General features: G+C 44.6%; 1 protein-coding gene across 1 annotated transcript in view; it reads left to right on the top strand.

Moving 5' to 3' along the window:
- tmem45a (transmembrane protein 45a) overlaps nucleotides 1-17,627 on the top strand; it is a 41,909-nt gene extending 24,282 nt beyond the window's left edge. The window contains exons 3-6 of the mRNA XM_065009458.1: nucleotides 2,402-2,614; nucleotides 2,818-3,002; nucleotides 9,025-9,167; nucleotides 15,072-17,627. Of these exons, the coding sequence (XP_064865530.1) occupies nucleotides 2,402-2,614; nucleotides 2,818-3,002; nucleotides 9,025-9,167; nucleotides 15,072-15,162 (632 nt within the window). The 3' untranslated portion in view covers nucleotides 15,163-17,627. The remainder of the gene's footprint in view (nucleotides 1-2,401; nucleotides 2,615-2,817; nucleotides 3,003-9,024; nucleotides 9,168-15,071) is intronic.
- Nucleotides 17,628-18,007: the final 380 nt, after the last annotated feature.

Here is an 18,007-nt window from a genome sequence, read left to right as displayed (position 1 = left end):
TGATTCTCTTTTGTTAAAAATATTTTACTATTACTTAAACGTTTGGTAAACTTATAGATTTGACATGTAAACTGGTTTGTCCACTACAGATTATGATAACTACTACTACTAATGAAAATATATGTCTGTAAAGTAGAAACATAACAAGTATGATATACAGTGGTAAGAAAAAGTATGTGAACCCTTTGGAATTACCTGGATTTCTGCATAACTTGGTCATCAAATTTCATCTGTTCTTCAAGTCACAACAATAGACAAACATAGTGGGCTTAAACTAATAACACACAAATTATTGTATTTTTCTTTTCTATATTGAATACATCATTTAAACATTCACAGTGTTGTAAAAAGTATGTGAACCCCGAGGCTAATGACTTCTCCAAAAGATCATTGGAGTCAGGAGTCAGCTAACCTGGAGTCCAATCAATGAGACCAGATTGGAGATGTTGGTTAGAGTGGCCTTGCCCTATAAAAAACACTCACAAAATGTGAGTTTCCTAGTCACAAGAAGCATTGCCTGATGTGTACCATGCCTTGAACAAAAGAGATATCAGAAGCCGTAAGATTAAGAATTGTTGACTTGCATAAAGCTGGAAAGGGTTACAAAAGTATCTCTAAAAGCCTTGATGTTCATCAGTTCACGGTAAGACAAATTGTCTATAAATGGAGAAAGTTCAGCACTGTTGCTACTCTCCCTATGAGTGGCCATCCTGATCCAAGATGACTGCAAGAGCACAGCGCAGAATGCTCAATGAGGTTAAGAAGAATCCTAGAGTGCCAGCTAAAGACTTACAGAAATCTCTGGAACATGGTAACATCTCTGTTGACAAGTCTACGATGCATAAAACACTAAACAAGCATGGTGTTCATGGGAAGACACCATGGAAGAAACCAACGGCTGTCCCCCCCCAAAAAAAATCTGCGGATAAGTCCACTAGAGCTGTAGAGACAACACATGAGGGACAGCCAGCCAGTGAAGAGAACCAGGAAGGGTTTGTCGGAAAACGATGATGAAGGTATACTCACGACTGTCCTGGGAGACGGATGATCACGGGGCAATCCCATTGCCCCAGACGACACAGGACACAGCTGGAGCTGGTGCCGCATCTGACCGCAATAGGAACACAGCCCCAGCTGTCTCTGGTGACGATGCTCTGCCGCAGAGAAGTGTATGACCCCTATCTCCATGGGTTCAGGCTCTGCCTTGAGACGGCCAAAGGTGGAGGATGAGGGACGAAGGAGTTGCCGGCGCTCCTAAAGTAGGTTGCCCAGACGGGTGGCCATTGCGAAGAGTGCATCCAAGGAAAGGTTGCTGTCCCTGTATGCCAACTCCGTCCGGACCTCCACACGCAGTCCCCTATGAAATAGGGTGCAGAGCACCGGTTGGTTCCATCTGTTGGAGGCTGCCACGGTCCGGAAGGTGAGGGTGTACTCTGCAGCAGTCTGGGCACCCTGCCGGAGTTGGAATATTCGCTGACCTGCTACTCTGCTGGGACGACTCGAGGTAAAAGGCCCTCCACTTGTTGTAGGTGAATCCTCTCGGGTGGTGTCAAGGCGGTGAAGGACGCAGAGTACCATCCATAGCCGCACCCAGTTGCGCCAGCTGATCGGGATGTCGACAGAGTGTCCCTGTTCACCGACCGTCTGGGAGATGTCTTCTGCTGCTTCTTCGTGAGGCAGTATTCTGTCACGTATACGCCATGAGTCAGGAAGCAGATGCAGAAGGTGAGTTTAATAATGAAGAATGCAGATTAAAAAACAAGAGTACAGAACGTGAATGAAAACAAACCAATAATGCCTGATGACCGAGGCTACTGAAGGCTAATAAAGGGAAGGTAATCAAGGTGATGATGAAGTCCAGATGTGTGTAATGATGGACCGGTGGTTAGTAGACCAGTGACATTGAGTGCTGGAGAGGGGGAGCGGCATGACAGTATCTTACATTTTTTTGCTATTGGATTAACTGGTTGTTAAAATAACTACATTGAGAAGATATCATTATGTTGTGTTTTGGTGATTAAACCCAATGTTTCACAGTAAAGATTTTGGATCAATGGTCGTGTGGTGAAAGATATCTACAAAACAAAATGAATGCACAATGAAAGGTTTTGAATGTGCTGTCTGGCTGCTTTACAAGTGTTACCAGTTTGGAGCTTTGTACTAAGAGTTTAGAAAATTCACCATAAACTAGCTGGTACTGTCTGTAGTTAAACAACACTGGAGATGAGGAGACAAACTGGGAGTGTTAGGATGTTTTGAAATGATCATTTTAGGATGAGACATTGTTGCTGGACTGTTGATGGTAATTTATGGCAGAGGGAGACTATGATTAGAAGTTTCTAAAAGACCAAGGATCTTTTCTCTGAGACGTTTAAGAGAATCCTGACGTTCTGTTCTTCAGGGATGCTGGCGGAGCAGTTTGTAGCAGACGGACCACGGCTGCACCTGTATGACTACAGCGAGCATCACTGGGACAGACTCCATAACTGGCAGCACTCCACCATGTACCTCTTCTTTGGCTTGGCTGGAGCCATGTCTCTGATTGTACACACCACCGACGCTGCTCCACTGGCCCTCGACAGACTAATGCTGGCCATCGCCTTCTTCATAGAAGGTAATAGGTCTGGGCAGGCGGGGGAGATGGAGATGTCCTGAGGTAATAGGCTTTGGTAATTAGTTAGCTAGCTCACATGCAGTGTTACAGCCATAGAAATCGAATCACCACTAGAAATGGACATCTCTATTCAAGTTAATGGGGCTGTAATGCGTGAACCGGTGCACCAACGCACTACTGATTGTTTATTCTGTGTTTCCCAGGGTTCCTTTTCCTGTACCACCTCCACGGCAGAGCCATGCTAGATGTCCATGTTCACCAGCTGCTGCTGTTCTGTGTGTTTGGAGAGGCCATGGTGTCCTTTCTGGAGGTGTTCCACAGAGGAAACATGCTGCTGGAGCTTCTGAGAGCATCACTCACCATCCTGCAGGGGAGCTGGTTCTGGCAGGTCAGTCATTGAGTTATTGTCTGTCTCTCTAGGGGGGGGTTAGGGAGCTGGTTCTGGCAGGTCAGTCATTGAGTCATTGTCTGTCTCTCTAGGGGTTAGGGAGCTGGTTCTGGCAGGTCAGTCATTGAGTTATTGTCTGTCTCTCTAGGGGGGTTAGGGAGGTGGTTCTGGCAGGTCAGTCATTGAGTCATTGTCTGTCTCTCTAGGGGGGGGTTAGGGAGCTGGTTCTGGCAGGTCAGTCATTGAGTTATTGTCTGTCTCTCTAGGGGGGTTAGGGAGCTGGTTCTGGCAGGTCAGTCATTGAGTCATTGTCTGTCTCTCTAGAGAGGGGGTAGGGAGGTGGTTCTGGCAGGTCAGTCATTGAGTCATTGTCTGTCTCTCTAGAGGGGGGTTAGGGAGCTGGTTCTGGCAGGTCAGTCATTGAGTCATTGTCTGTCTCTCTAGGGGGGTTAGGGAGCTGGTTCTGGCAGGTCAGTCATTGAGTCATTGTCTGTCTCTCTAGAGAGGGGGGGTTAGGGAGCTGGTTCTGGCAGGTCAGTCATTGAGTCATTGTCTGTCTCTCTAGGGGAGGGTAGGGAGCTGGTTCTGGCAGGTCAGTCATTGAGTCATTGTCTGTCTCTCTAGGGGGGGTAGGGAGCTGGTTCTGGCAGGTCAGTCATTGAGTCATTGTCTGTCTCTCTAGGGGGGGTAGGGAGCTGGTTCTGGCAGGTCAGTCATTGAGTCATTGTCTGTCTCTCTAGGGGGGGGTTAGGGAGCTGGTTCTGGCAGGTCAGTCATTGAGTCATTGTCTGTCTCTCTAGGGAGGGGGGTTATGGAGCTGGTTCTGGCAGGTCAGTCATTGAGTCATTGTCTGTCTCTCTAGGGGGGGGGTTAGGAGCTGGTTCTGGCAGGTCAGTCATTGAGTCATTGTCTGTCTCTCTAGGGGGGGGTTATGGAGCTGGTTCTGGCAGGTCAGTCATTGAGTCATTGTCTGTCTCTCTAGGGGGGAGGGGTTAGGGAGCTGGTTCTGGCAGGTCAGTCATTGAGTCATTGTCTGTCTCTCTAGGGGGTTAGGGAGCTGGTTCTGGCAGGTCAGTCATTGAGTTATTGTCTGTCTCTCTAGGGGGGGTTAGGGAGCTGATTCTGGCAGGTCAGTCATTGAGTCATTGTCTGTCTCTCTAGGGAGGGGGTTAGGGAGCTGGTTCTGGCAGGTCAGTCATTGAGTCATTGTCTGTCTCTCTAGGGGGGTTATGGAGCTGGTTCTGGCAGGTCAGTCATTGAGTCATTGTCTGTCTCTCTAGGGGGGGTTGTGGAGCTGGTTCTGGCAGGTCAGTCATTGAGTCATTGTCTGTCTCTCTATGGGGGGGGTTAGGGAGCTGGTTCTGGCAGGTCAGTCATTGAGTCATTGTCTGTCTCTCTAGGGAGGGGGGTTGTGGAGCTGGTTCTGGCAGGTCAGTCATTGAGTCATTGTCTGTCTCTCTAGGGAGGGGGGGGGGGGTTATGGAGCTGGTTCTGGCAGGTCAGTCATTGAGTCATTGTTTGTCTCTCTAGCATTGCCTACTTCCACTAAACCTGGGTAGACAGGCCTACTTCCACTAAACCTGGGTAGACAGCCCTACTTCCACTAAACCTGGGTATATAGCCCTACTTCCACTAAACCTGGGTAGATAGCCCTACTTCCACTAAACCTGGGTAGATAGGCCTACTTCCACTAAACCTGGGTATATAGCCCTACTTCCACTAAACCTGGGTAGATAGCCCTACTTCCACTAAACCTGGGTAGACAGGCCTACTTCCACTAAACCTGGGTATATAGCCCTACTTCCACTAAACCTGGGTATATAGCCCTACTTCCACTAAACCTGGGTATATAGCCCTACTTCCACTAAACCTGGGTATATAGCCCTACTTCCACTAAACCTGGGTATATAGCCCTACTTTCACTAAACCTGGGTAGACAGCCCTACTTTCACTAAACCTGGGTATATAGCCCTACTTCCTGGGTATATAGCCCTAAAAACCTGGGTATATAGCCCTACTTTCACTAAACCTGGGTAGACAGCCCTACTTTCACTAAACCTGGGTATATAGCCCTACTTCCACTAAACCTGGGTATATAGCCCTACTTCCACTAAACCTGGGTATATAGCCCTACTTCCACTAAACCTGGGTATATAGCCCTACTTCCACTAAACCTGGGTATATAGCCCTACTTCCACTAAACCTGGGCCCTACTTCCACTAAACCTGGGTAGATAGCCCTACTTCCACTAAACCTGGGTATATAGCCCTACTTTCACTAAACCTGGGTATATAGCCCTACTTCCACTAAACCTGGGTATATAGCCCTACTTTCACTAAACCTGGGTATATAGCCCTACTTTCACTAAACCTGGGTATATAGCCCTACTTTCACTAAACCTGGGTATATAGCCCTACTTCCACTAAACCTGGGTAGACAGCCCTACTTCCACTAAACCTGGGTATATAGCCCTACTTCCACTAAACCTGGGTATATAGCCCTACTTTCACTAAACCTGGGTAGACAGCCCTACTTTCACTAAACCTGGGTATATAGCCCTACTTCCACTAAACCTGGGTATATAGCCCTACTTCCACTAAACCTGGGTATATAGCCCTACTTTCACTAAACCTGGGTATATAGCCCTACTTCCACTAAACCTGGGTATATAGCCCTACTTCCACTAAACCTGGGTATATAGCCCTACTTCCACTAAACCTGGGTATATAGCCCTACTTCCACTAAACCTGGGTATATAGCCCTACTAAAACCTGGGTATATAGCCCTACTTCCACTAAACCTGGGTATATAGCCCTACTTCCACTAAACCTGGGTATATAGCCCTACTTCCACTAAACCTGGGTATATAGCCCTACTTCCACTAAACCTGGGTATATAGCCCTACTTCCACTAAACCTGGGTATATAGCCCTACTTCCACTAAACCTGGGTAGACAGGCCTACTTTCACTAACCCTACAGTGGCTTGCGAAAGTATTCACCCCCTTGGCATTTTCCTTATTTTGTTGCCTTACAACCTGGAATTAAAATGTGTTTTTGGGGGGGTTGTATCATTTGATTTACATAACTTGCCTACCACTTTGAAGTGGCAAAATATTTGTCAATACTTTGTAGAGCCACCTTTTGCAGCAATTACAGCTGCAAGTCTCTTGGGGTATGTCTCTATAAGCTTGGCACATCTAGCCACTGGGATGTTTGCCCATTCTTCAAGGTAAAACTGCTTCAGGTCCCTGTTGGATGGGTTCCGCTGGTGTACAGCAATCTTAAAGTCATACCACAGATTCTCAATTGGATTGAGGTCTGGGCTTTGACTAGGCCATTACAAGACATTTAAATGTTTTCCCTTAAACCACTTGAGTGTTGCTTTAGCAGTATGGTTAGGGTCATTGTCCTGCTGGAAGATTAACCTCCGTCTCACATAGTACAGTCAAAACACCCCTGGAGACCCAATACCTCCCACATAGTACAGTCAAAACACCCTGGAGACCAAATACCACCCACATAGTACAGTCAAAACACCACTGGAGACCCAATACCTCCCACATAGTACAGTCAAAACACCCCTGGAGACCCAATACCTCCCACATAGTACAGTCAAAACACCCCTGGAGACCCAATACCTCCCACATAGTACAGTCAAAACACCCCTGGAGACCCAATACCACCCACATAGTACAGCCAAAACACCCTGGAGACCAAATACCTTCCACATAGTACAGTCAAAACACCCCTCGAGACCAAATACCTCCCACATAGTACAGTCAAAACACCCCTCGAGACCAAATACCTCCCACATAGTACAGTCAAAACACCCCTCGAGACCAAATACCTCCCACATAGTACAGTCAAAACACCCCTCGAGACCAAATACCTCCCACATAGTACAGTCAAAACACCCCTCGAGACCAAATACCTCCCACATAGTACAGTCAAAACACCCCTGGAGACAAGTGATACAGTGGACAGTTTTAATTGTAGATTTCTCTCTCTCCAGGAGCCGACAGTAGGTTGGTCTGAGGTAGACAACATTTTACTGTGAACACCAAGGCTGTACCCACTTTTAGTTAGTGTCACTGTGAACACTGAGACTGTACCCGCTTTTAGTTACAGTTTTACTGTGAACACTGAGGCTGTACCTGCTTTTAGTTAGTTTTACTGTGAACACTGAGGCTGTACCTGCTTTTAGTTACAGTTTTACTGTGAACACTGAGGCTGTACCTGCTTTTAGTTACAGTTTTACTGTGAACACTGAGGCTGTACCTGCTTTTAGTTACAGTTTTACTGTGAACACTGAGGCTGTATCCACTTTTAGTTACAGTTTTACAGTTTTGCTTTTACTGTGAACACTGAGGCTGTACCTGCTTTTAGTTACAGTTTTACTGTGAACACTGAGGCTGTACCCGCTTTTAGTTACAGTGGGGCAAAAAAGTATTTAGTCAGCCACCAATTGTGCAAGTTCTCCCACTTAAAAATATGAGAGAGGCCTGTAATTTTCATCATAGGTACACTTCAACTATTACAGACAAAATGAGAAAAAAAATCCAGAAAATCACATTGTAGGATTTTTAATGAATTTATTTGCAAATTATGGTGGAAAATAAGTATTTGGTCAATAACAATACCTGGCTTTTCAAAGGTGGCTAGAAATGTACATGTTTTGTGCTCTAGTAGGAAGTAATCACTCCCCCATTGCTGACATCCAATGATCTATTACTGGGCTAATAACTCACTAACTAGCAAAGGAAATGAACAAATGTACAAACACGGCTACATGCAGCTCTGGCTTTGAACTCAAAACAAGCACATCTACTCATGACCACTCATGCTGTAAACATAGTCCAGTTCACAATGAATGGCACAGAGCCATATATGGCAATGGTCGATTTGCATATAGACCTACTGCAGCTCTGATCAGTTATGCTGCACCGGTCTGTGTAGAGTACGGGCCTGAGTCGTGACTGTCAATGCAATGGAATCCTACTCCGATGCACTCTGCCAGCAACAAAATCTCTTGCATAGTTCATTTTGTTTCAGTATGTTTTATTGAAAGTGGCTGATATTGAGTTGATTCGATCACAATCCCCACAGTAAAGGGAAACGTTGATAGTGTTAACTAAGGGGGAAAACTCTAGAAAGTTGAGTGAAGTTCAATCTCGTGATTTTCTGTGCGAGCTGATATTTCTCCTGCACGGTAGTCCCGGGGGAGCTTAGAGGGAACATTGGTTAGAACCCCATCAGTCAAACTAATACGTCTTAATACGTCTTCAGGTCTCAGGCAAGATTGCTCATCACGTGCATGGATCCTTCTGCTTCTGGTTGCCACAGAAAGTGTTGTTGTTGTGCAGTAAGCCTAGTCAGTTATATTGGTGCCCTGATCTCTGAGTATGAGGTCAAAGGGGGGTGAAATGTAACTGAGGTGATTCGATGAACCACACTCTTTTGATGAGCAACGTTGCTGGAGACTTGAAGACTTGTGTTATCTTCCTGAACTCATCCCTATGGGCTTTAGCTAAGTGGGCTAACAGTCTTGTGACATGCAGGAGACTTGGTTTGAACCCAGTCAGTCACAAGAGCAAGACTAAATAGGGAGTGTAATGGCTATCCTTAGAAGGGCTATGACAAGGCTTTTCAACTATATTCTTAGAGGGGCCTAATTGCCTTTTTTTTTGTGACACTCCCTTCTAACGCAACCTGTGATCATCATAGAGGGGAACAAGAGCACATCCACATTCCAGAGAGTCTTAGCTTTCAGGAATGGGGTCATAATAGTTTACATCCAAAACGGTTCAAATACTAGAGCCAAATTCAGGAAATAAATTCATCATACCACATACCATTAGCTTCTGTGTACTGTATACATACTGTATAGATACTTTCCAGCCTGATTTTCCAGTTTTCGTCCATAGCAGCGGCTTGTGTCCATCTAGTTGAGCCTATTACAGCATAATAAACCCTGGAACAGTCTCCATCCTCTAACCCTCTCTTATCTCTGCCCCCCTCCAGATTGGGTTTGTCCTGTATTCCCCCAGCGGTGCAGAGTGGGACCAGAAGGACCATAACAACATGATGTTTATCACTATGTGTTACTGCTGGCACCTGGTCTTCAGCCTGCTTATTGTGTCAGTGCTGTACTGCACCATCATCTGGTGAGACACCCTTTCCACTCCTATCCTGTGTTCTTATTGGTTAATGTAGCATGTCCTGTGTTCTTATTGGTTAATGTAGCATGTCCTGTGTTCTTATTGGTTAATGTAGCATGTCCTGTGTTCTTATTGGTTAATGTAGCATGTCCTGTGTTCTTATTGGTTCATTTAGCATGTTTGTGCTGGCATCTAGCCTTCAGCCTGCTCCTGTGTTCTTATTGGTTAATGTAGCATGTCCTGTGTTCTTATTGGTTAATGTAGCATGTCCTGTGTTCTTATTGGTTCATTTAGCATGTTTGTGCTGGCATCTAGCCTTCAGCCTGCTCATTGTGTTGGTGCTGTACTGCAACCATCAGCCAGTGAGACAACACTTTCCCTGAGGTCTTATGGGTTAACACCTCCTACATATTTACCTGATGTTCAGCATTCCATTGGTTAATGGGGGCAGTTTCCCCAGACATGTCCTGTTTTTCATAAAATGTTCCAGATATTGATGTAAAGTATGAACATGTTGCTTCTACATTGATCAAGTTTGATCCCAACGCTTAGATTCAGGAGGCTTATTAAGGAGTAATCTCCTCTCATTTTTAGTTTTTTTGTTTGAATTTTACCCCTTTTTCTCCCCCATTTCGTGGTATCCAATTGTTTTAGTACGGGCTCGGAGAGAGACGAAGGTTGTTTAGTAGCCACTATCTTGTCTCATCGCTACAACTCCCGTACGGGCTCGGAGAGAGACGAAGGTTGTTTAGTAGCCACTATCTTGTCTCATCGCTACAACTCCCGTACGGGCTCGGGAGAGACGAAGGTTGTTTAGTAGCCACTATCTTGTCTCATCGCTACAACTCCCGTACGGGCTCGGGAGAGACGAAGGTTGTTTAGTAGCCACTATCTTGTCTCATCGCTACAACTCCCGTTCGGGAGACGAAGGTTGTTTAGTAGCCACTATCTTGTCTCATCGCTTCAACTCCCGTCTCGGAGACGAAGGTTGTTTAGTAGCCACTATCTTGTCTCATCGCTACAACTCCCGTGGGAGAGACGAAGGTTGTTTAGTAGCCACTATCTTGTCTCATCGCTACAACTCCCGTTTTGAAGGTTGTTTAGTAGCCACTATCTTGTCTCATCGCTACAACTCCCGTGGAGACGAAGGTTGAAAGTCATGCGTCCTCCGATACACAACCCAACCAAGCCGCACTGTTCTTAACACAGCGCGCATCCAACCCGGAAGTCAGCCGCACCAATGTGTCGGTGGAAACACCGTGCACCTGGAAACTAGCACTGCGCCCGGCCCGCCACAGGAGTCGCTGGTGCGCGATGAGACAAGTATATCCCTATTGGTTCTGTATTTTGACTTGAGGTTATTATTTATAGGGGTGCCAGGTAGGTTGTGCCTACCAGAGAAAACATTGGTTTCTCCTTTTGGTTTGGGAGGGAATGAGTCCCATCTGGTCCGTCAAGTCTACACCAATACAAAGGACTTATGTAAAAGTCAGGATGGAAATAAACTTTTCATAAACCCTTAAAACATTGGCAAGAACTTCAAAAACAACTATATTCTTTTGCGTGGGTTGTATTAACAACATCAATGATTACACACACATATAATAATATAACACAATGAGTTCTGGTTCCTCCAGAAATGTCCCGTACCTCGAGCCTAGAAAGAGTCCAGCCCGGTAAAGGAGTTCAGGGAACTCCAGTGACCTTTGTCACGCAATGTTTGTCCGTTCATTCAAGTGTAGCGTAAACCCAGTATTAATCATACAATCAATATAACAATTATTTTACCACAGAACTTTAAAGCATATCAACTCTTACTAAGTCCTCAACTACAACTACCTACATAAATCATCACAGTATACATCACATCAAAACAAATGAAATACTGTATACAAAAAGGTTGTAGTCAGTCGGTCAACTCTATTAGGCTACAAAACACACGTTTAACAGCAACAAAACAAACGGAATAGAGAAGCTTCGGGAACTGAGGGTTGAACACATCCTCATTCACGTCTCCATCACAACCCCACTTTTGCGCAGCTGATGCTGGCTATTTCATTGGGAATTAAAGGGAAAGCCCCCTATTGGAAGGAGAAGCACTGAGACGGTTCAGAAAAATTCAGGGCCGTCACACCTCCCTAACCCGGACGACGCTAGGCCAATTGTGCGTCGCTCCACGGACCTCCCGGTCGCGGCCGGTTACGACAGAGCCTGGGCACAAACCCAGAGTCTCTGATGGCACAGCTGACGCTGCAGTACAGCACCGTTATCCACTGCGCCACCCGGGAGGCCCTCCTCTCATTTTAATACACCAATGGTAACATGATATTCTCTTACCTAATTTAAATAAGTACCTCCTTGAAACCAACATCGGAGAAGGCGTATTTGCAGAGGGGCGTGGTTTATATAGATAGATAGCTACTCTACTGGTGCAAATTTTGACTGTAGGGTGTCAGAAACTATAATTAAAGTTGACCCTATTCATCTATGGCAAAGATACTTTTATTTGTCCCCTCTTACCTGTGTCTGGTGTCAGATTACATCCTGAACTCACTGTATCACAATTCCAGTGGGTCAGAAGTTTACATACACTAAGTTGACTGTGCCTTTAAACAGCTTGGAAAATTTCAGAAAATTATGTCATGGCTTTAGAAGCTTCTGATAGGCTAATTGACATAATTTGAGTAAATTGGAGGTGTACCTGTGGATGTATTTCAAGGCCTACCTTCAAACTCATTGCCTCTTTTCTTGACATCATGGGAAAATCAAAAGAAATCATCCAAGACCTCAGAAAAAACATTGTAGACCTCCACAAGTCTGGTTCATCCTTGGGAGCAATTTACAAACTCCTGAAGGTACCACGTTCATCTGTACAAACAATAGTACACAAGTATAAACACCATGGGACCACGCAGCCGTCATGCCGCTCAGGAAGGAGATGCGTTCTGTCTCCTAGAGATTAACGTACTTTGGTGCGAAAAGTGCAAATCAATCCCAGAACAACAGCAAAAGGACCTTGTGAAGATGCTGGAGGAAACAGGTACAAAATTATCTACAGTGGGGAGAACAAGTATTTGATACACTGCCGATTTTGCAGGTTTTCCTACTTACAAAGCATGTAGAGGTCTGTAATTTTTATCATAGGTACACTTCAACTGTGAGAGACGGAATCTAAAAATAAAAAAATCCAGGAAATCACATTGTATGATTTTTAAGTAATTAATTTGCATTTTGTTGCATGACATAAGTATTTGATACATCAGAAAAGCAGAACTTAATATTTGGTACAGAAACCTTTGTTTGCAATTACAGAGATCATAAGTTTCCTGTAGTTCTTGACCAGGTTGCACACACTGCAGCAGTGATTTTGGCTCACTCCTCCATACAGACCTTCTCCAGATCCTTCAGGTTTCGGGGCTGTCACTGGGCAATACGGACTTTCAGCTCCCTCCAAAGATTTTCTATTGGGTTCAGGTCTGGAGACTGGCTAGGCCACTCCAGGACCTTGAGATGCTTCTTACGGAGCCACTGCTTAGTTGCCCTGGCTGTGTGTTTCGAGTCATTGTCATGCTGGAAGACCCAGCCATGACCCATCTTCAATGCTCTTACTGAGGGAAGGAGGTTTTTGGCCAAGATCTCGCGATACATTGCCCCATCCATCCTCCCCTCAATACGGTGCAGTCGTCCTGTCCCCTTTGCAGAAAAGCATCCCCAAAGAATGATGTTTCCACCTCCATGCTTCACGGTTGGGATGGTGTTCTTGGGGTTGTACTCATCCTTCTTCTTCCTCCAAACACAGCGAGTGGAGTTTAGACCAAAAAGCTCTTTTTGTCTCATCAGACCACATGACCTTCTCCCATTCCTCCTCTGGATCATCCAGATGGTCATTGGCAAACTTGAGACGGGCCTGGACATGTGCTGGCTTGAGCAGGGGGACCTTGCATGCGCTGCAGTATTTTAATCCATGACGGAGTAGTGTGTTACTAATGGTTTTCTTTGAGACTGTGGTCCCAGCTCTCTTCAGGTCATTGACCAGGTCCTGCCGTGTAGTTCTGGGCTGATCCCTTACCTTCCTCATGATCATTGATGCCCCACGAGGTGAGATCTTGCATGGAGCCCCAGACCGAGGGTGATTGACCGTCATCTTGAACTTCTTCCAATTTCTAATAATTGCGCCAACAGTTGTTGCCTTCTCACCAAGCTGCTTGCCTGTTGTCCTGTAGCCCATCCCAGCCTTGTGCAGGTCTACAATTGTATCCCTGATGTCCTTACACAGCTCTCTGGCTTTGGCCATTGTGGAGAGGTTGGAGTCCGTTTGATTGAGTGTGTGGACAGGTGTCTTTTATACAGGTAACGAGTTCAAACAGGTGCAGTTAATACAGGTAATGAGTGGAGAACAGGAGGACTTCTTAAAGAAATACTAACAGGTCTGTGAGAGCTGGAATTCTTACTGGTTGGTAGGTGATCAAATACTTATGTCATGCAATAAAATGCAAATGAATTACTGAAAAATCATTATGTGATTTTCTGGATTTTTGTTTTAGATTCCGTCTCTCACAGTTAGTGTACCTATGATAAAAAAAAATACAGAACGTTACGTGCTTTGTAAGTAGGAAACCTGCAAAATCGGCAGTGTATCAAATACCCACTGTATATCCACAGTAAAACGAGTACTTGAACGGCCACTCAGCAAGAAAGAAGCCACTGCTCCAAAACCGCCATAAAAGAGCCAGACTAAGGTTTGCAACTGCACATGGGGACAAAAAATTTAATTTTTGGAGAAATGTCCTCTCGTCTAATGAAAAATAGAACTGTTTGGCCATAATGACCATCGTTATGTTTGGAGGAAAAAGGGGGAGGCTTGCAAGCCGAAGAACAACATCCCAACCGTGAAGCACGGGGGTGGCAGCATCATGTTGTGGGGGTGCTTTGCTGCAGGAGGGACTGGTGCACTTCAAAATAGATAGCATCATTAGGCAGGAAAATTAGGTGGATATATTGAAACAAAATCACAAGACATCAGTCAGGAAGTTAAAGCTAGGTCGCAAATGGGTCTTCCAAAGTTGTAGCAAAATGGCTGAAGGACAACAAAGTCAAGGGCAGAGCTGAAAAGCGTGTACGAGCAAGGAGGCCTACAAACCTGACTCAGTTACACCAGCTCTGTCAGGAGGAATGGGCCAAAATTCACTCAACTTATTGTGGGAATCTTGTGGAAGGCTACCCAACACGTTTGACCCAAGTTAAACCATTTAAAGGCAATGCTATCAAATACTAATTAAGTGTAGGTAAACTTCTGACCCACTGGGAATGTGATGAAATAAATAAAAGCTGAAATATATCATTCTCTCTACTATTATTCTGACACTTCACATTGTTACAATAAAGTGGTGATTCTAACTGACCTAAGACAGGGATTTTTTACTAGGATTAAATGTCAGAAATTGTGAAAAACTTAGTTCAAATGTATTGTAATGTATCAAATGTAAACATCCAACTTCAACTGTATAGAATTGATGCAATTTCAATGTTGTTTGAGTTGCTTTGTGTTCCACCACATTTTCTTGAGATGATTTGACTGCAACACTGCTCCCTGCATCCAAATGTCAAAAAGCTGTCCGTCAATGTGAGCTCATGAATATACAGTAAGCTCACTGCCCACTCATTCTGTCTTTTCAAATTTCCTAGTAAGTTAGCCGTAAGAGAGAAAGTGCTTTTGAGCATTTTGATATGGGTGATATTTTAGTCAAAAGGCTATTTTACAAGGGAATCAGAAAGACTGTTCAGGACCTTTTAAGTCTAGTTATGGACTAAAAAGCACGTTCAATAAAGAGATTCTCCATTGAGTTTGTAATCTGGTAAATCTAATTCTACAGTACGCTCATCATGCCTCACCCCCTATCCCCTCTGTAGTGTGGTACGATCCAGATTGAAGAGAACCCCCCCAATGGAGATGGGACTGCTGAAACCCAGACAGCAGGAGTCAGAGGACGAGATCCTATAAGGACAACAACAACTTCCTGTTTAGCAGTCAATCAATCAATCAAATGTATTTATAAAGCCCTTTTTACATCAGCTGATATCTCAAAGTGCTGTACAGAAACCCAGCCTAAAACCCCAAACAGCAAACAATGCAGGTGTAGAAGCACGGTGGCAAGGAAAAACTGGTGCAACAGGTCAGGCACCTCAGGAATAAATGTCAGTTGGATTTTCATAGCCGATCATTCAGAGTTAAGAGACAGCAGGTGCAGCAGAGAGAGTCGAAACAGCAGGTCTGGGACAGGTAGCACATCCAGTGTACAGGTCAGGTTTCCATAGCCACAGGCAGAACAGTTGAAACTGGAGCAGCAGCACGACTAGGTGGACTGGGGACAGCAAGGAGTCATCAGGCCAGGTAGTCCTGAGGCATGGTCCTAGGGCTCAGGTCCTCCGAGAGAAGAGAGAATTAGAGGGAGCATACGGACACCAGATAAGACAGGAGAAGTACTCCAGATATAAGACTGACCCTAACCCCTCGACACAAACTATTTCAGCATAAATACTGGAGGCTGAGACAGGAGCCTCCAGTATTTATGAAATTGAAAATTGTCAGTTAGCTTACTAGCTAGTTTAAACTGTTTTACTGGTAGTAACCATAGCAACATGGCTACTGAGGCAACCCACCCAATCCTTACGTCACCTATTAACGTCCCATGCTGACCCTAGACCAATTGGTTATCTGATCAGGGTTTGACTTCAGGAAGCCCATCAACCCAGTTCTGCAAGGTCCCAGTCTCTCTCCCTGTCCACAGTAGCTGCCTCTCCTCCCCAGCCACTGCAGAGGAAGAGATACTGACATTGTTTTAATAATAAAGAAGTCACACAGCAGTAGCTATAGGACAGTTTCTCTCCTTACTTTATAAGATGTCATCACGGGGTGGCAGGGTAGTCTGGTGGTTAGAGCGTTGGACTAGCAACCGGAAGGTTGTAAGTTCAAATCCCCGAGCTGACAAGGTTCAAATCTGTCATTCTGCCCCCGAACAGGCAGTTAACCCACTGTTCCTAGGCCGTCATTGAAAATAACAATTTGTTCTTAACTGGCTTGCCTGGTAAAATAAAACTCAACCTCTGCCCAATATCCGCACGAAGACATTATTACCATCTTTATCTTGTACACTGCTGCTACTCACTGTTTATTTGTTACCTGTGCAGAGTCACTTCGCAGAGTCACTTCTCCCCCACCGACATGTACAGATTACCTCAACTAGCCTGTACCCCCACACACTGACTCGGTACCGGTACCCCCTGTATATAGCATCATTATTCTTATTGTGTTACTTTTTATTTTAGCCTACTTGGTAAATATTTTCTTCTTCTTGAACTGCACTGTTGGTTAAGGGCTTGTCAGTCAGCTTTTCACGGTAAAGTCTACACTTGTTGTATTCGGCACATGTGGCAAATACAGTTTGACGTGATGTAGCTAGCTTTGTTTATGTCGCCTGACGGATCAACTCTGAACATTCAAATATTGTATTTGTTTAATGGAACAGACAAATGGACACACACATCAAATGAAGAATGATAACATAAGAAGAACAGGGTTTGGGTGTAATGTGCCATGTTATCTGAAGAGTTAAATTATAAGACCAACCCATGTGGACCAGACAAACAAGGAGCTTTTGCCAAACAGTCTGTAAATCTCTGTGTAGCAGCGCCATCCTGTGGTCAGATTATTCAGTACAATGCATGTTGTTGCGCAATCATGAATGCATAATTCACATAGATTAGTTTATGAAACATACTTGAAACAAAAGGTCAGGTTAAGGAATGTTTTGGCAATATTTTGCCTTGAATCAGGTGTAATAGAATTTGTACTCTTGATAACACTTCATGGTGATGATCGTAGCCTCAGCTGTCAGGACCTAAATATATTAATAGTAATGAATCTGCACAAGCCAACATCCCATGAGATGATCCCCCTGCCTTAGTGTTTCCTCTGATCGTTCTGTACCTTCACCTTCAGTCTAGAGTTAGGCCTGTACCTTCAGTCTAGAGTTAGGCCTGTACCTTCACCTTCAGTCTAGAGTTAGGCCTGTACCTTCACCTTCAGTCTAGAGTTAGGCCTGTACCTTCACCTTCAGTCTAGAGTTAGGCCTGTACCTTCACCTTCAGTCTAGAGTTAGGCCTGTACCTTCACCTTCAGTCTAGAGTTAGGCTGGATTGTGAACACGATAAACCAAATTGTCACTGAGAAAATAGAAAAAGGAAATCTGGAGCAAATGTGGAATCATCGTCTGTCATCTGCTCTGTGGGATTTAATTAGAATTTATAGCAGTATTAAATTCAATATATTTATGAAATATACTGTATATTACTTTGAGAGTTTTTGATTTCCATTTGCAGTTGAATCGAATACTGTTTTGTGAAACAGAATGTTGTATATGCATGTTTTTAAATTCAAATATACATTAAAGAAGCATTTTTAAAACACCTGTCTTATTGCCTGTCTCATTTCCAATGGTCACACACTTGATTCCAATAGGCGTCACTATGGTGAGCGTCGTGGCTATACCTGTCCACAGCCAATTGACAGGTGTACCCCATTTCATATCAGCCTAATTGTGCTCGGTTTTGGTTGCCTGTCTCTTTAGGATAGGCTGAGATTTCTCTTTAGGTGTCATTCCATTGGTCATACATACACCTCCGCCCTCCTGGCATGCGGAGTGAGTTAAATCAAATGATCATGTGCGTCGTAGGAATCCTGGTGACGTGTATACGCGTCCTCACAGATTGACGGAAATTGCCAAATTCGTTAGGTAGTAGTAGTATTTATTAGGATCCCCAATTAGCTGCTGCCGAGGCTACTCTTC

This window comes from Oncorhynchus nerka, linkage group LG25 (assembly GCF_034236695.1).
Source record: "Oncorhynchus nerka isolate Pitt River linkage group LG25, Oner_Uvic_2.0, whole genome shotgun sequence".
NCBI lineage: Eukaryota > Metazoa > Chordata > Actinopteri > Salmoniformes > Salmonidae > Oncorhynchus > Oncorhynchus nerka.
This window is presented reverse-complemented; position numbering and strand designations above follow the sequence as displayed.